Source organism: Candoia aspera, chromosome 1, assembly GCF_035149785.1.
Source record: "Candoia aspera isolate rCanAsp1 chromosome 1, rCanAsp1.hap2, whole genome shotgun sequence".
Lineage (NCBI taxonomy): Eukaryota > Metazoa > Chordata > Lepidosauria > Squamata > Boidae > Candoia > Candoia aspera.
The window spans coordinates 140,752,135-140,771,443 of record NC_086153.1 but is presented as its reverse complement, the minus strand read 5'-3'; the positions used below and the strand labels follow the sequence as shown (position 1 = coordinate 140,771,443).

General features: G+C 39.1%; 1 protein-coding gene across 1 annotated transcript in view; it reads right to left on the bottom strand.

Moving 5' to 3' along the window:
• Positions 1-457: 457 nt before the first annotated feature.
• Positions 458-19,309, bottom strand: part of GREB1 (growth regulating estrogen receptor binding 1) — a 66,827-nt gene continuing 47,975 nt past the window's right edge. Inside the window, 11 exon segments of the mRNA XM_063314607.1 lie at positions 458-1,597; positions 2,645-2,783; positions 4,417-4,617; positions 7,223-7,358; positions 8,858-9,076; positions 9,157-9,331; positions 10,241-10,445; positions 12,382-12,543; positions 13,576-13,718; positions 14,501-14,659; positions 17,985-18,087. Coding sequence (XP_063170677.1) covers positions 1,434-1,597; positions 2,645-2,783; positions 4,417-4,617; positions 7,223-7,358; positions 8,858-9,076; positions 9,157-9,331; positions 10,241-10,445; positions 12,382-12,543; positions 13,576-13,718; positions 14,501-14,659; positions 17,985-18,087 — 1,806 coding nt within the window. The 3' untranslated portion in view covers positions 458-1,433.

The window sequence follows — 19,309 nt, the reverse complement described above, 5'->3', positions numbered from 1 at the left end:
GTGTATGTTATGACATGCTATTTGACCATTATTAAGATAGTACCCTTTTCTGGTTCTGCATTCTTATTCTAATGGACCAATATGGCTACCTACAATTTGGAATGTCCCAGAAGAAGAAAGCCTGGTTTTTCTTGGTTATCCAGAACACAAAACAAGGTAGTGACTTGCAAGCTTTCCAAAGACTTCTGGATGACCACTGCAGTAACAATACAGTAAAGCAGATAGGCTTTAAGTCTGATCCAGGCATAGCTTTTCATAACTTTATGGAGAAAGCGCTGAAGTCAAAAAATTCAATGCACCTAAGACGTGTTGATATTTTATTTTTATTTGCACATCAAACCTAAAAGTCCTAGGTTGTGCAAAAAACCAGCTGGTTTCTGAAGTGTTCTTATAGGCGTTATCACCAGGTTTAGTTAATCATTAATTTGTTCAGGCTCCTTTTTTTTGATTATTAGAATTTTAAAATTCGTATGTTTTCATTTTCAAATATTCTCAGTGAATCAGTAAACATCCTTATGGCAGCATTTCTGTGTCTTATAAACGCCTCCATTGTAAAAGTTATGTAGAACAGACAACAATTCTGAGACTAGAATGAGGGAAATCACCACTAGTGGCTTGTTCAGTATATATACTTATACAGTGGCATCTTCTAGAATCATCCACCCAGTCTTGTGCCTATACAACAGTAATGAGGACAGGCTTTATATCACCTGAGCAACGGCAAGGGGTGATCCTGGAAGATGCTTGAAGTTACTAATAGGGTAAAGGCCTAAAAGTCCGTTTTCATTATAATGGAAATATAGTATAAGGCACAATCCCTTGGACAGTTCTTTTCTGCAATTCCCGCTGAGTCTGGTAAGCACTGCCATGCTCTTCACATCTCCCATTCACTTCATTGGGGCTTGCATGGGACAACTGCCCAGTTCATTTTTGCCTCTAGCACTCTACCCAAAACTTTTCACATAGCTGTTCACTTATCAGCTGCATTATATACTAAGAATGTAGCATTTTTGTATAGTGACTTCTAATTCAACAAAAGGTTAAGAGGATCTACTTCTAAGAATTGAACTATATCATCACTACTATTTCATGACAAAATAATCTCTATAATTTATACAACCAAAACAAAGACAAGGAGAACCTATAAACAACTCAGCTAGACAAGCAGTAATTCTACTCCACTCCCAATACAGCAAGAGCAGTTTAAACACCTTAAATTATAAAAGATACAGACAGAGTTTGAAAGTATAAACACAAATGTGTCAAATAAAATAGAACTATAATACAAATATTTCAGAGTTGCCTACATTTTGTGTCTACGTTGTGGGTCTTTTTGAAACTTCAGCGGAACATGTCAGCCCCCACCCACGCCCCATTTTCACAACCTATTTTTGGTTGGAAGAGGCCACTTGAAGATGTTGGATAAAGTCTTATCAAATATGCCGTCCTGTCAAAAAGAAGAGGGGTTTGTCTTCTTTGGCGTTGGCAGTTTGAAACTCATCTCTTAGCCGGAATTGCCACTCATCTTCCAGTTCCAGCCTGACAACCGTTTGGCGTAGGGAATTCCTGTCTTGGCAAATGACACATAAGGTGGCCCCTGTGGGAATTATTGTTATTAGCATTGGTGTTATGTTTCCATAACTCCCTGAACTAAAAAAAAAATCACAGACAACATCCTGGACCCAAATCCCAGCTCTCAATTATGGAATGATTTAAAACACAACATCAGTCAAAAGGGGAAACCCTGAAAGGATGATCCTTTTAGCAATCAAGATGCACCAAGCAATCTCTTAAAAATGTCCCAGTGGCCCATCTTCTTTCCCTCGCTGCATCATAGGACATCTTCCATAGGTGGCAAAATAATTCATATCTCCCTCCCTTTGCTGAATATAGATGAGTGGGTGTTAGAGCAGTCAATCAACGCATGATGATGCAGGGCACCTCCTCCCAGTTTATATTCTGGGGGAGGGGGTAGGTGTGTGAAACTGAGGAGAAAAATATTTGGGAGGTGTGGGTAGAAAAACAGGGCTGAGGGAAGCTCATGGTCTTAGCCCTAAGAAAACCTCTGTCAGAAACAGGTTACATTTTTAACACCAAGGAAGTAGGGATTGACAATCCATAGATATGTTATAATATTAAGGGAACCTGGTTCCAACCTATTTTACATTATTTGATAAATATTAATTCAACTTCTTGATTAAAAAAAGAAGAGGAGAAAAACAAAATAATTCCCAATACAAGAAAGATTTTTTGGGTGGTAGCAAAGCCAATAGATCATTTGGAGATATTTCTGGGGTAATAGGGTTAACCTTTAAGAGGGAGGGAGGGAGGGAGGGAAGAAGGAAAGGACTACCAGAACAGTTAGGATATACTGTATGACAGTATTCCCTATAGAACATTTACTTTCCTTGATGGGAATCAGACTGGTCAAAAAGCCATTTTAGAAACAGAACAGGTTCCTTGTTTCCAGGAAATCAATCTATCCCTGCACTGAACAGATGTTTCTTCCTGGAAGATTGATTTTCTCCCATGAAAATGGTTTTTAAGACAGGAAAGCTCAGGTACCAGAGACTCAGATGCTTTTGTCCCTCCTCCCTCCCTCCAAGATGTCAAGTTACTTCACGTGTCAGCAGCAATCTCTTACCTTTCAAAAAGTGAAACTTCTTCAAGAAGCTGGCTACAACAAAGGAATCACAGAGATATAGCAAGAGTCCACTGAATATCATCTCAGAGCAGCTAACATTCAGGGAATGAGGTCGGGAACTAACATAGCAAACTGCAATCTGTTTGCAAGAGGAACAAAAAGGCAAGAAAGGTTTACTCTCCATCCAGAGACAATTCAATTTACCATATTAAACAGTTATGGCCACAGAAACATCTGCAACAGTTTCAAATTTCACTGGATATTATGAAACCATTTATAGTAGATAAATGGATAAATCCATTTATTCAGATATAGCAAATATGTAGCAAATTCTTGTTCTCAGAATTTTCCTATAGCCAACATCTATCTTTTTAATTTTACAGATCATAATTTGGCATGCTATGCTTACTGGTAAGTTCTTTTTTCTTAGGTTTATATAGTCATTTCATGACTTAATAGTCTTGAAAGAGAAGCCATATAAATCTCCCCGCATTTAATTTAATAACACATTAAGTAAAGGTAAAGGTTTCCCTTGACGTAAAGTCCAGTCAAATCCGACTCTAGGGGGCGGTGCTCATCTCCGTTTCTAAGCCTTGGAGCCGGCGTTGTCATAGACACTTCCGGGTCATGTGGCCAGCATGACGACTCGGAACACCGTTACCTTCCTGCTGAAGCGGTACCTATTGATCTACTCACACTTGCATGTTTTCGAACTGCTAGGTGAGCAGGAGCTGGGACGAGCAACGGGAGCTCACCCCGCCGCGCGGTTTCAAACCGCTGACCTTCCGATTGACAGCTCAGCGGTTTAACCCGCAGCACCACCGCGTCCCTTTTAATAACACATTAGATAGAGTTAAATAAACTGCAGAGGCTGGCTCACATAGGAGCCTGGCACCGTTCCTGATCACGTGTAATTGAAACAATAGCATCTCCTTTTCCTTTTTGCCCCACCATTTCCTTTCTCTTATTTTACTGTTTCCTCTGCATCAAACGTTTGTATCTGTCCTAGTGCACCCTATTGAGCATCATACATGCTGATGGCGCTAATAGCTACATTGCTCCACAATCAGTCCCCATGCTTGTAGAGACATCCAGCTGCTGCCTCATTCTGGCAAAGCTGGAAAAACCATCATAGCAAGTAGCTGCACTGGTGTTGCCACTCAGCTATTCTCTTTGGCACGGCACACTTGCATTTTTGAAGAAAGGGAGAATGTCCAACCACTGCAATCATGCCAGGAAAAACAGCTGGTTGTTCCCCATTTCTGGGAGGTCAGGGAGCCCAAAGCGCAGAAGCATTGTTGGTTGGTGATGGGACCAACCCTTTGGAATGGCCTCCTGCTGGAAGTTTATTTGTCTCCACCATTATCTGCCTTCTGGAAAACACTGAAAACAGGGCATTTCCAGAAGGCTTTGGGGGCCCAACAGCATGTATTGTTTGGGAGTGTGGGGTGGGAATTGTATTTATAAGATGTTATGTGTTGTTATGGTGTTTGCTTATCTTTGTGAGCTGCCAACATGCTTTTGTGACTATGGCAGGATATAAATTTGATAAATAAATAGAGAAAGAAAGTGATAGCTCAGATAATAAGAAGCAGGTAGAGTCTACTTCCCAGATTCCACATCAGCACGTAGCCTATAGCCCTCCAAGTGTTGCTAAATTACAATCCCAGAGGCAGTATGAGCAATGAGGAGAAATGCTGGGAGTTGTGGTCCAGCATCCTTTGAAGGGCATGCACGCGCACACACACTTATTTATTAATTAAGTTGATTACCTGTGGTCCCAAATTAAGGTAACAATCCACAGATAGCACTGGGTGGCTATAATTCTTCAGTGAAAGAGGGAAGAAGCGATGGCTGTGATACTGGAGATACCTTTCAAGCAACAACTGAGCAGGAGCCGCCAAGAACGTATGCTTGCTGTCGGGGGCACATATATATTGAGCTGGACCAATACTAATTAAATTATCTGACACCTGAAAAGAAGATAATGACTGTGATAGTGATTAACTTTTTTATCACTGAATTTCCTTTTGAAATAAAGTTAAAATACATGTAACTGAACAAAAATCATATACAACAGTACAATAATATAACTGATAGAGGGGGGAAAAGAAATTTGGATGTCTCACAGGTTTGAGGGTATGTGTCTAAGCATGCACACACACACACATAGAAACATACACACATATTCAGAAGCATGTTGAGAGCTTAGATGTCACTCTGACACATTGACATTATTGTGCTTCTCTGGGCCTTTTGACTGCTCACTTCCAAAATAAACACAAAAATCTTTCCAAAGGTGACATTTATTTATTTATCAATTTTTGTGGCCACCCATCTCACAAATGCGACTCAATAAAAAACAGTATTAGCAAAGAATAAAAACCTACAATGGTCAAACCATTGAGGATAAACCAAACCAAACCAATAACAAAACCTCTCAACAGGCCATCTAACCTTCTGGCCTCCAGGCCCTGGAGCCCATCTAGGTCTCCAAAGCTTTACAAAAGTCTTTCAGGGTTGAGGCCAATTTGATCTCAAGGGTGTGGTGTTCCAAAGTGCAGGCACCCTTTAACAGATTTATAGGGCTGCCCAGCTCAAACAGTGTGGCTCTCAGTGGCATACAACAATTAGCTAGTCGAGCAGGAGCTGTGAGTCCAGGAGGATCCCCAGATTGTGCACTAAGTCTGAATGGGGCAATGCAACTCTTCCAGAACAAAAGATGGAAAAACTCCAGTTTCCAAATCTGGGGAACTCAGAACCCATAACTACTCAGTCTTGGCAGGTTGAACTGCAACCTGTTCTTCCCCATCAAGACCCTCCCAGTCTCCAGACACTGGGACAGAATCTCGACTGCTTTGCTTGGACAGCTGGGGAGCAGAGATGTACAACTACGTATCATCAGCATATTGATGATAGCTCACCCATAGCAACAACTGATCTCATCCAGCAGCTTCATGTAGATATTGAAAAGGAGGATGGAGAGGTTTGAGCCCACAAGGCAGGGGCCTAGGGCTTGACTGTTCCCCTCCCACCAAAACAGACTGGAACTGGCCTCAGAGGAGAGGAACAATTGCAAAACAGTGCCACCCACTCCCAGAACCCTCAGCCAGTCCAGAAGGATATCATGGTTGATGGTATTGAAGACCGCCAAGGAGAGCCAGGATGGATGCCTCATCCCCATCCGGACCTCACCACAGGTCATCAACAAACATGACTAAAGCCATTTCAGTATTTTACCCAACTCTGAATCCTGACTGGAAAGGGCCCAGATAATCTGCCTCTTCCAGGGCCCTCTGAAGCTGGAGGCCAACCACCTTCTTAACAACCTTCCCTACAAAGGGAAGGTTGGAGACTTGATGAAAACTGTCCAGATTGGCTGGTGTTTTGAAGAAAGGCCATACCAACACCTCTTTCAGAACCAGTGGAACCACCCCCCTCTTTCAAAGAGGCATGAAATGAAATGAAAATAAAGAATTCTTGGTTCACACAGTTTACTGTCATGATGTAATGGTTGCCTATTCTAAAACACCATCAGACTCATGAACAGGAATTCAAAGATATCTGATTTATTAAAGAATAGTATGCAGAATCACAGAGAAAGCTGAGAATGATGAAAGCGCACCAAATTCAAACTAAAAACCCTCGGTGCAAATGAAATCCCTCCCCCTGTAGAATCTTCTCAAGTTCACAATCCCAGGTGCTCCTAACGGTTTCTGATGGTCTGCGGGAAAAGGCCTTGAACAGATAACATAACCCAAACACATTCCATTGTACTGATTTCACATACAGAGCTTGGTACAAGGTCTCACAGCAGCTCCCTCCCAAACAGAAACGCGCTTCAGCGCCATGGCATGGGAAATGTTACGATGTATAAACTACATTGAATCAGTGAACATGACACATGAATCTTTATCATGAACTGTTTCTAAGCTCCCTCTCAAATATTCTTATATTGTTTGAATTCCATTGCTTTGAGAGAACTAAGCACTTACCCAAGTCAGTCTTTCATGTCCTTGCACATTATGTCAATAGCATATTTCTGGAAGAATGTAGAATTAGCAGAACCACTTTTGTTATTTAAACTTCTACAAAAAACAAGGGACGCTTTTCCCACAATTTTTCTGAGGACTGATAGACTACTTGAAATACTTGATTCCCAACGTGATCAGGGTGGCATTTTTCTCTGAAAGAAGCAGGCCTTTGTAACTTCTAAGACTTTCCCTTCAGGTTCATAGACTCAGTGTTAAATTTCTCATTATGTTATCACCCTCACTTAATACAATTGGTTGTTAACAGGAATGGGAAAAAAGGAAGGTTAATTTGACTAAATTATGCAGAAAGAGGAACAAGAACTTGATACCGAGTGGCCGTTTTGATAGCATGCTTTTTTCTATGATCCCATGTCTTAACCCACCTCCAGTAAATAACAATTCAAGGACAAATATCAAGTAGTTTTGGAGGCCCAACCTGATCCTAAAATCAGAACTCAAACTAGATCATCTCACTGCTTAACCTCAGAATCTACTGAACGTATCTATGTGTAGTTAGTAGGCAGCTCTGTTCCTGAAGTCTCACCTTTGATTTGATATGAAAGGACCTTTGCCCACCCACTGCTATTTGTTTCTTCATGACACTAAATCGATTGAACCGGCAGATCCTCAAGCCGGCACTGTGGGCGCGTAGATTGAAATCCACATCATCACACACAAATCTGTTGGGAAAAGCAGGAGGTTCAGCACTTAAGGAATAGTGCAGATTCCTCAAATTTGGATAGAATCCCCCTTTGAATACACTAGAAATATGGGCCAGACATTTGCACAAAGGATAACTGGATCTGTTTTAGAAAGCATGAAATTAACATTTGTCAAAGGGAAGTGATGGTCTGACATCACAGGTATAAGTCTAAGGAAAAAACCAGTCATGATATTAAATGGTTTGCACAATTTCTTAGAAATCCAAACTGCTGTTTCAATAGAGCTCTTTTTAGCAGGTCACAGCAAGGAAGGAATGTGCTAATTGATTTTTTTCAGTTTTTCTATGACTTGTTATTTTTATTTCTTTAAGAATGCATATCATAAACAAAGATGTCTTTAGTACCATATATGATTTGACACTAAAATAAAGAAGAATCCTAAAATACAGAATCATCATCATCATTTGGAAGCAGTAAGCATAATGGAATGAGCTATCACAATATAACTCAGTTTCTTCCAATCTGTTGTCCTCTGGATGTGTTAAAACTGCCCTTAGAATTGCCCAGCCATCACGACTGGCTGCAAATGCTAGAAACTGTAATCCCAACAAATCAATATGGCACCTGGTTGGAAAAATTAATTTGGTCAATTAATTTGGTTGGTTGATTAAGTCCCTTAATCAGACTTGGCTCACCTACAATATTATGTTGGAGCAATGGGAGAATATGTAGAATAAATATTTGAAATTTACTTTGAATTACAATTTAAAAGAGAATTTTTACAAAACAATGTATTGTTGGTATTTAACTCCCAATAAGTTGTCAAAAATGTATAACGGGGTAACAAATGTTTGTTGGAAATGTTCTCTTGGTGAAGGAACTTTTTATCATCTTTAGTGGACTTGTGAGAAGACCAAAAACATTTGGGGATCAAATATGCTTTAATATTCAAAAGATTTTTAAAGTGGCCTTACAGAAGAAACCAGAACTGTTTCTCTTGGGATTGATGGAGAAACAGCTCGAGAAACAACATGGGACCTTCCTTTTATACATGATAACAGCAGCAAGACTTTTATATGCACAAAGATGGAAAGACCCACAAATCCCTACAGTGGAGGAATGGGTGGCGAAATTAATGGAATTGGCTCAAATGGCGAAATTAACAGCGCTGATAAGAGAAAATACCATGTCTGGATTTCTTTCTATTTGGAAAACACTTTCGGATTATTTGCTTGTGTCTGAAAAAAACAAGGTTTTGATGATTAAATGGTTTGATTTTATACACATGATGTTACTAAGGTTTAATTAATGGCAAGAGATTACATTTGTATAATATGCATTTATATCTGTGTTGGAGAAGGTCAGAAGTCATTTTCCTTCTCTGTTTTCTATCTAATTCTGCGCTTTTATCGTTTCTCTTTTTCCTTTAGTTCTGTACTCTTCTGTATTCTATATTTTGTATTTTAACTATACTTTGAAAATTAATAAAGTTCTATATAAAAAAAGACTTGGCTCACCTATTCTGGTTATATTGGACATTCTGGGTCAGGTCCACATTCAGCAGGATGAAATCATGTACATGGCAACATGAGAATGGCTCCTTGATATCTCCACACCTAGTTTTACTGGACCACTTCCTCATCCCAATCAAGGCATAGTGGGTGACACTGGGAGTTGATTCAATGTGCTGAAGAATTTGCTTTAAAGAAATATTCTTTTCTGTCCATGTGTATTCACTGCAAGAGGTCAGAAAGTAGTTTCAAATCAGACGAGTTTAAAAAAAAGTCTTTGCCGCCCTCAAGAAGCAGCCATTTACCTTTTTCTGTCGCCAGAACAATCAATTTCAACAGCGTTCCACATCACACAGGAGTCATCAGAGATGACAATGAAAGGCCAGATATCTTGAGGCTTAATGCCAAGCTCTTCTTGCCGGTTTCGTTCCAGCTCCAAATTATGGTAAGAGAGTTCTTTTATTAGAAAGTGAGCAGCTCCTGCAACCAAACCAAAGAAACAAAGTGAGATGTCGGTAAGGAAAAGTGGGAATTTCACTTTTATCTCAATGTCTTTGGCTATAAGAAAAGATTTTTCTCCCACCATCAAAATTTTCTTCATGTTTAGATGTTTGTTCATCTGACTTGTAGCAGATAAATTGATGGGATCTGCTACAAATGACTACATTTGTAAAATAACCAAAGCTCGTAATAGTCTTCTGCATGTAGTGCAGGATAAATTACAACTTAAGTCATAAAATCATTCAAGGTCATAATTAAAAAAAACCAATATTTATAATATTTTTTCATTCAGTGTGTTATACTATCTTGGCCAGCAAGCCTACAAATAAAAAGTGTTTGGCTTCATTTGTTATTGGCCACTCTAAACTAAAGCTTGGAAGGAAAGAGAAGAAGAGGACAATCAGCAGCAAGATGGATGGATTCAATTACAGCAGCAATGGCTACACCACTGGAAGACCTAAAGGACAAGGTCGGGGATAGATCATCCTGGAGAAAATCTATCTACTGTATGTGGTTGCTAAGAGTCAACACTGATTTGATGGCACATAATCAAAGTTGTCCCTCGCCAATTAATCAACTGTTTATACAAGGAGTAGGAGTAGTTTATGCGAAGAGCTGTACTTTACTGATTTATTGATGTCAGTGGCCAAGGGCTGCAGTGGAGGATAAGTTGAAATTACATCATTGAAAGGAGCCAATTTTTTGCTACTTTATAAAAATCAGCAGCATAATCTTTGGATGTTTTTGGAGGTCACAAAAAAGGGGCTCACACAAGGTTACATTTTCCCCAGTGCTGCCCTTCCTGCTTTAAGTATTCTACCAGTGCTGCCAACTACAGTTTTCAGCCTTATTTTATTCACACAAGTAGCTATTTCAATATGTACCTACCCACTCCAGCACTGTTGAAAATACTTGGCAGAACAAGCATGATGTGATTGGGCCAGTATTTTTTATATATTGCCATTTCATATTCTTTGACAACTAAAACATGCAAATGGCTGGCTCCATCCATTGCATGGTAAAGATTAAAAAGTCCATGTTCATGGCGTCCTGTGGTAGGAGTAAAAGTAGGGCTCTTTATGTAGTCCTGGCTCTGTAAAATTAGGAATCTGTATATTATTATATGGATTAATATCATATAATATAATAACATATTTTAAATCTAATATTTACAAAAGCCTGTCAATACTGTAGGAAGATGACTAGGAAGGAGAGGAGGAAAAGGAAGGGTAAGTGCTACTACTCTTCTACTCGAAGACAAAGAACCATGTGAACACGTAGAGGAAGAAAGCGACACAGCTCCGTACTTCCAGCAATCTCTACCAAACCAAATGGCTTGCCTATCTAAAGTTTACAGTTAAAACATTAGAAATATTTTAGAAAAGGAAAAAAATGTCTTGTTTGATTAATTATTCAATTTCAAAGTGGTAGCTGCAACTAATTCTCCTTTGTGGGAATGAGAACTGAAAGAAAGAATAAAGAGAATCGTTAAAACTACTACTGAATTAGTTGCTGCTAGCCAACAGCCACTATAATACAAACATACAAGATATGGGTGCAGGGACCTATAAGTGAACATACTAGCATCTTCATTTATTTGCATGAAAACAAATAACAACTATATAACCATCCTCACATTCATCTCTTTTCCAATTAACTGCAGACCTAGATAGAAGCTGTCCCCTAGCTTTCTGGCAGCAACAGCAAACTCTGCAACTTGTTCTAAGAGTGTCAATAATTTTAACATGTTTTCAGCATCCGTAAGACCATTCCATTGCTGAACAGAGTTGAGTTCCTTCTATGATTAGCCTGTATTTGACAAAAAAAGTAAATATATAGCAAAGCATTTCCAGTCGCTCCTGAGGAAATTGAAGTTTCCAAGAGATGCCCTCCCAGTAAAAACAGTTATTACTTGTTGGACTATAAAAGTTAATAATGGTAAACTTAAGGATGGAAAAGGGCTCAATCACACAGCACGTGCTTTTCATGTTGAAGGCACCAGGATCTTCGGATACAGGAAAAGCAGAAAACCTCTGCCTAAAACCCTGGAGAGCTGCTGGCAATCAACGTCTATAATACTGAGCTCAATAAACCAAGTGTCTCATTTGACAAAAGGCAGCTCAGCTGTATGTTTCTATGTTTAACTAAATAAATTCAGATGTGATTTCTCTGTCAGGGGATACAATTTCATTCAATTTGATAAAAGAGAATTTGCTTTAAGAATTATTTCAAAGGAAAAATGAATTTCAAAGCCATTTTAATGGATGGATTATAGGGTTCTTGCATTTCTTTAAGAGAGACCCAGGGTGTATGTGAAGGTCTTGACTTTTGTTATAACCTCTTCTCTCCAGTGGTCCATATCCTTCTTGGCTAACTTACCAAGGAAGCTGCCAGGAGTGCCTTACAGAAAGAAGATGGAATATAAATAGAAATAATAAAAAGGGCTCTTTTAGTAAGGGCATAGCTATCACTGCTAAGCAGTATCCTGTCCAAGTGTAATGGTATGTGGGAATGACTTTGGGAGATGGGAGGAAGAGATGCTGCCTAGGGAGTGATCAGACAAGGGCGGGGGAGCCTGCAGCTGCATAACAGACAGAGAAAGAAACTCAGAAAGGAACCTCCCTGACTTATCAGGTTGTAAAAAGAGATGGTGGGAGATCTGTACTTTCAGACTTGCAAGATTCTGTTAATGTAGCCTTATAATAAAATAGAATTAGTTCATCTGGTCATGTTTCCTATCTAGTCTACCTGGGAAGGCTGACATCAGTCTTTCCATTCCCACGTACCTTTACACCAAGAGAAATTGTTGGAGAACAATTCACCCAATTTCTCCATTCACAAACATGGCAGAAAATTTTGAAAGGCCATTTTAAAACTCTGTTCAACTCTGGTTTTCTTACTGGATAGCTCAGTGGCTATCTTCTATAATATGAAGATCAATCGATCCATCTATACTATCATCTGGAAGCAGAGTCCAATCAATTGAAATCCTAATCCTGTAAGAGTTTTGCATATTGGTCTTTATCTACCTGATCTGTGACAAGAGGCAATCTCATACTTTCCAGCTGCCTTCCTGGATGGCTAAAGACAAAATGGTGCTCCTTAGATTTAGGGATGATGAAGTGTAGCTGAATCTCCTCTCCAAGCATTGAATAGGAAAAGGCAAAAGCATGCAAGGTGGATTCATAAAGCTGATAAAAGAAAATGACACAAGTGTAACATACCACATTTGCTCCCTTTTGATAGCTCTGATATTGATATATGTCTAGTGACTATTAAAACAGTGGCAGAAAAGCAGACCACATCTTAATAACAGGTTGCATTAATTAATAGATTTTTATGCTCCAACCTAAACAATCTTTAACAGATCCATTTTTTTTAGTCTGTTTAATCGTGTCCGATTATTAGAGACTGCCTGGACGAGTCCTTGCAGTTTTCTTGGCAAGGTTTTTCAGAAGTGGTTTGCCCTTGCCTCCTTCCCAGGGCCGAGAGAGAGTGACTGGCCCAAGGTCGCCCAGCTGGCTTTGTGCCTAAGGTAGAATTAGAACTCCTGGTCTGCCAGGTTCTAGCCTCATACCTTAACCACTACACCAAACTGGCTCTCAATAGATCCGTAGGGGAACACTTATTTAAAGACTGGTGATTATTTGAAGTATAAAATGGAACATCAAGCTTAGCTTCAGGTAGTGTCATACTGGATACATTTCTGAATCTGCTGCAGATCTACAATACTACATTTTAAAATTTATGCAGTGAGTTGAGCAATGATTTTAAAAAATCTAGCAGTATATCTAGGCATTTATTTAGAAATGCTTTCTGTTTCATGAGTCCAATAGATGGCAGCACCAAGCCAATCTTGGTAGATCTCTAAAAAAGCTAAGCAAGGTTGAATTGAGTTAGTACTGTACTTGAATGGGAAACCAGCAGGAAATCTGGTGTCTCATTCTAGGCTACACTGGGAAGTTGAAAAAAAACCCTTCCATTTCCATATTATTGCTAAGCAATTTAGTTTAGTGAGGCTGACTCCTAGATTCCTAACAAAGTGGGTATAATATTGTGTCCTAAACAAAAGGACACGGACCCAGCCTATTCTATATACGTTGCATAGAACAGACAATCCATGTTCTGCCCTTTCCCAGTATTTTAATCTGATGAATACTTCCATAGTTTCTGCTGACCCTGAAATCTAATGGATTTTCTTTTACAGGCTCTATAAATCTTACCTGATACCTGGGATTAAAGCCCATATACTGATGGCACTGTTCACAATGATGGTAAGTGTTGTAAGCAGCATATTTGGATAATCTCATCCGAGTTGTCTGACGGCGCATATACAAATCCTCTGATTTTCTCTTTGTTGATCTATCTGCACAAATGCATTTTGACTGTATCGGTTAAAAGGTGTACCTGCTACTACAAAGGGATAAGAACATCTCTGCTCATTATCCTCGTGCAAAACTATACTAGTTCACAAGCAAAACAGGATTAAAAATGGATTTTCTTTATGGGAATAGAGGGATGTCAATCATTCCGTCAAACTATTGCCTTCTCTCTAATGCTATTACTAAGCCCTTTTCAGAATATAATTCTAAATAGTTACTGGATCAGTGTTATCCAATCTGATGTCTTTCAGATGTGTTGAAAACATCACTTCCAAGCTTCCAAGCCAGCATGTCCAAATACTAGACACTATTGCCTCAGACAGGAGGAAGCTGAATGAGAATAATGCAGTTTTATTCAGATTAGTGTCAGCTTCAGCTAATACATGCTGGTTGCAAAAAGTTCAGTAGTAACTATGGACAGAAACTTGCTATTTCTCTTTTCTTTCTTAGTCCCAGTCTCTCACACACTTGAGAGAAGATGCCTGGGTAAAATCATCTATCAGTTGTGTGAATACAATGCTCAAGGTCAGATTGGGAAAGGAGCTAGCTAAAGATGAGTTATGTCAATAATCATTATTTAATCCAAAATACAAATAATTGTCTGCCTTCCAAAGTGAGTGGTGTTTCCTACACCCCCACCCAAAAAATTCTTCCTGAGACTGAAATGTAAAACAAGATTCTGAGCATCATATTCTCACTGCAATGCTTTATTCTATGAAAGATTGTACAAAATAAGTTATCAAATAAAGAAAATAAGTATCCCGACCTTCACTCTTTGTCTTCTGTACTGCTGAACAAATGAGACTTGCATCTTCATATTTTGGATCATGGATTGTATAATCAAACGGCATCTTTTTAAATGTTTCTAAGTCAGGCCATGTGTCTCCTGGCTGATGATAATATTGTTCTGATTTTATTTTCAGATCTGTGGTATTATCAACAAAAAGGAAGTCCACAAATATAAACACAGACAGATGGCAAGCTGGATTTCAAAAGAAACTCACACTATGCAGCCAATTTAATTCTTTCCCATATTTAATGAATGTGATGTTTGTGATCAGTAATTCAATGTAGAAGGAAGGAGGGGACTAAAACCCTTTCTGCACGAACACCTCCAAGCACTATCCAGCCTAGTTAGAACAACTTAAAAATCAAATGTTTCATGGATGACCAATCTGCACCATTTTTAACATTCTGAGCTATATATCACTATGATGCCTTGATATCACAGGGCAGCTCCTGATGAAACTCAAATATTGATTAGTTCAAAACTGATAACCATGGAATTTTTTTACCCTCTGTCTGCAGCTCACCACCCTTGCCATTTAAGGAAGAGGATCCATCTGTTTGATGGCTGTAAACAAAACACAAACTTTTGTCATCAGAGGAATCAAGCTAGATGGAAACTGGCTTCGTGCTTTGCATCTTATATTTGAAAGGGGGGAAGTAATGGATTTTGAGCCCTTCAGAACTTTACCAGTGAATTAACTCAAAGTTCAGCTGAAATAAAGCTGATGATGGAGAAAGTTGGAAGGTCAGGGAGTGTTCTGAAAAATGACCTCACTGGATCTCACTTCAGAAGGATTGCTCTCTAGAAAAGGAAACGCATTTTAAGATTTCTGGGTTTTTTAAATGATGCTGCAAGTGAACAGCTTTTGTTAAGAAAAACTGGAGTTTTGGGGGAAAGTGCAAAAGTGAAATCTTTATCATGGGTGAGGCATGGCTTAGAAATTGGATTATGCAGACAGCGTGCAAACTGGGGTAAAAAGAAGGCTTTGTTAATTATTAGAAATTTTTATTTGTCCACTAATATCTGAAAGATCTTTCCAGACGCTTTATGTTCAGGGAATGATATTATTAGGGCTCTTGCAGCCAGGCTTGCTTTCACCCTCACTGTCCTCCTTCTTTGGAACAGCACTTCCTCTGATACCTGATAGACTCTGATTCTTCTAGCCTTCTGCAAAGCTGCTAAGACCTGGCTTTCTCACTGGGCCTTTGGGATTTAAGGAGCTGTATCTCTCTTGTTCCCCCCAGTGGTAAATATTTATGTGTGGGACAACCCTTAGTTTTGGGGAATTTTATCATAATGATATAACTAGTAAGCAAACAAGCACTCCAGAGCTATGGCAAACCACTTTCGGTTTGACTCTACTCAGTAGGTCCTTGTTACCTTTGAATGGTAGCTTAATAGTAAGTATGAGTTTCAGGAAGATGATTAAACTCAACCCTAATCCAGATAAAATGGAGTTGATTATACTGGTGCCAAAAACAAGGGAATGGTGGCCCTTCTTATATTTGGGTGGGAAAAGGGCCACCACTCCGGACTGTTCTTGAATCTTATGTTTGGATACCAAAGGGCCACAGCTCCAGACAGCTCCTAAATCTTGGTTTCCTTCTAGATTCTCAGTTGGAAATTGTACCCTGGAGTACATTCTATCAAGCTGATAAAAGTTTGAGTTTCCTTATCCTTATAAAAATGACCTTACTACTGTTGTATATATCCTGGTAACTTTCAAATTGAATAATGTCCCTTGTGCAGATAACATATCTTGTTTTTTAGCTAACTGAAATTTCTGGGAGTGGTAATCTTAAGACATTTAGAGGGCACAAGTTGGGAAAAGTTTAGTCTAGTGGAGAGCTAGTTTGGTCTAGTGGTTAAGGCTTCAGGCTACGATCCAGGAGTCTGTGAGTTCTAGTCCCGCCTTATTCATAAAAACCGGCTCAGTGACTTCGGGCCAGTCCCTCTCTGTCAGCCCAACTCACCTCACAGAGCTGTTGTTGTAGGGAAAATAAGTAGAGGAAGGAGTATTAGGTATGTCTGCCACTTTGAGTTATTTATAAAAATAATAAAGGCAGGATAAAAAATGTAAAAAAAATTGCTGTGAACCTAAGAAGGCAGTCTGGAAATTTCAGCTGGCCCAAACCTATCTTCCAGATTGCTAAGTATTAGCTACAAGAGTTTTTAACTCTCATATTACGTGGCTTGTCTGTCTACCACTTTGGGTCTGTACTAAATACAAGATGCTGAGTACTGCTTTCGAAGTCCAATATAGCCAAAGCCAGATAATACAGTAAAGCAACACCTATTTCCATAGGAATCTTCCTGATAATTACGGCCCACTAATATGCACTGTGTTACCCCATTCGGGGAATACAATGATAAGTATCCTCTATATATGCAGAGAAGAGCCTACTCACTTGGGGTAGTCTACTAGATGCTTTTCCCTTAGACAAGCATTCCTTCTTGAATGCCATTCCATACCATTTTTCTATGGATAAACAAAAGTATAAATCTATAAATGAATCATGAAGGAAGACCTTAATATTATGTTGAGGGAATACGGGATGCTTTGTATGTGTGAGAAAGCCCATGGCATCCCACAGATGTCACCTAGGTCACAGCTGGCCCTCCAGCCACTGATGACCCCTTCTTAAAAAAAAGGCTGGTTTCATCCTTCCAGATTATGTTTTTCCTCTCTCTGATTATCCTAGTAGCTATAATTTAAATGATAGCCTGAAGTTTTAGTATACAGGTAATCCTCATTTAGTGACCACAATTGGGACCAGCAACTTGGTTAAGAAAAGTGGTCACCAAGTGAAACCACCACTGTGCTTATCATCTTACTTCAGCTTTCCTTTGCTTTACAGACCTGCGAAGGTCATAAGTGCAAGGACTAGTCACAAATTTACTTTTTAATCACCATTGTAACTGCAAACAGTCACTAAATGAGGCAGTCGCTAAACAAGAACTACCTGATACATGTCATTTCTACAGTATCCCACGAAGAGTAGTAGAAATTAGGACACACCCAGGTGGGAATCTCCAAAATAGTGTACAGGTATGATGGAAAGCTTTCCAAGCACTGGAGAGCCTTTTAAGTAGTTGAAAAGCATGTTTGAACTCTCAGCTTCCAAACAACATGAAAAAGTTCAGGTCTAGATTAATGTTTCAAAATTATATTCCCACAAGTAATATTTTTATTGAGGTATTTCCAACTCTACCACTTAATCAGCAAAGAAAGCAAAGGAAAAATCTAATAGTTATTAAGGTCAGTAAAAACAAAGCAAACAGTAAATATGAAATAAGTCTTTAAAAAAAAATAAAAAGGGGGGGTTGTAAAAGAACTCCATTAATGACATACAGAAAAAAAATGAACACAAGGCTTGAGAATACAAGAATAAACAAGTCAGCTGTCAAATAACAAGGGAATTAAATATCGTTCCCCAAAGAAAAGGTATGGGAGACATACCGATATTGATCTCCTCTTCATCATAAACATCCACTTCTGTCAGCCGAATCAACATTCGAGATAAAATGCTAAGAAACTGTAGATAAGCACCTGTCTTTCCTATCTGGAAACACACAGATCAGAAATGCAAACAATATTTGATTTAAATACTGTATTTTAGACACCTCCAATATAAATGATGAATAACACTTAATTTGAAGTTAACCTGAAACCTCTGATTCTACAGATGCTGCACTACTCTAACTCACAGCCTTATAGTGTTGGGAGTTGTAGTTTGGCAACATGGGAAGGGGCACCGCTTCCCCATTGATTTTCGGTTTCTGTTTCTCACAGTTGACTTATTACTGTACTGAGAATATTACCCTGGGAATATGTAAGGCCATACCGAGTTGAAGATACTGACTAGACTGTATGATGGTGGCAATGGTGATCATGATGATTGCTATTATTACTATTATTCCAAGACTCAGTCACATAGAAACTGAGAAGGCGGCAATGGATAGGGACAGGGGGACAAGGAGGAGAAACAATAAATTATTTTGATTAACTGCATATTAATTTAGTTACAGTAAATTATAAACCTGGATTGGTCCACTGGGACCATGAAACAGGAACTCCCAGGCCATTTGAGGGGAAAAAAATGAGGGAAACAGATTATTTCAAAAGGACTGCAGAGATTGGAGTATGTTTAACACCATCTTGATGTTGGGTTTGATGTTTGACCTATGGGTTGATGTTGGAGCTATGAGAGGAGTGCTTGGTTGTTGCTTATGGTGTGGCTGATGGAGATTTTTCAGTATTTTTATATTTTAATCTACAATAGATTAAATAGATTATCAACATTCCTGGTATCCTTTGGGGCCATTTTTTGCAGGGGTTCCCATCCCTCCTCTCAAGATGCCACAGAAGATAGTGCTGAGGGACTTCTGTTCAACGTCTAAGTCATTGATCTATGGGGTCTCTCTCTTGCCCCTATGCTGGTGTTTAACATCCACACAAATCCACAGGGCATTCGGAGCATTAGAGTGGGATGCTATCAATATGTTAATGACACCAAGCAATGTTGCTCCTTACCTAACTCCAAAGCTAACAGAACCTGATTAGTACTTTGATGGGAGAGATCTCAGGGAATACCAGGGTACAGGCTAGGCTGAGAGGGTAGAAAAGCATCCCAGAAAAAGGTAAGACATTAGTATTAAGAAAACATGTTCATATGCCTATCAAACTCCACTTGAAGGAAACTTCAATTTGATTATATAGTTGTGCTTATTAAATAAAAAAAAACAATGGGGCTATTCTCTTTGAGACCAGAGAGCCTGAGGAAG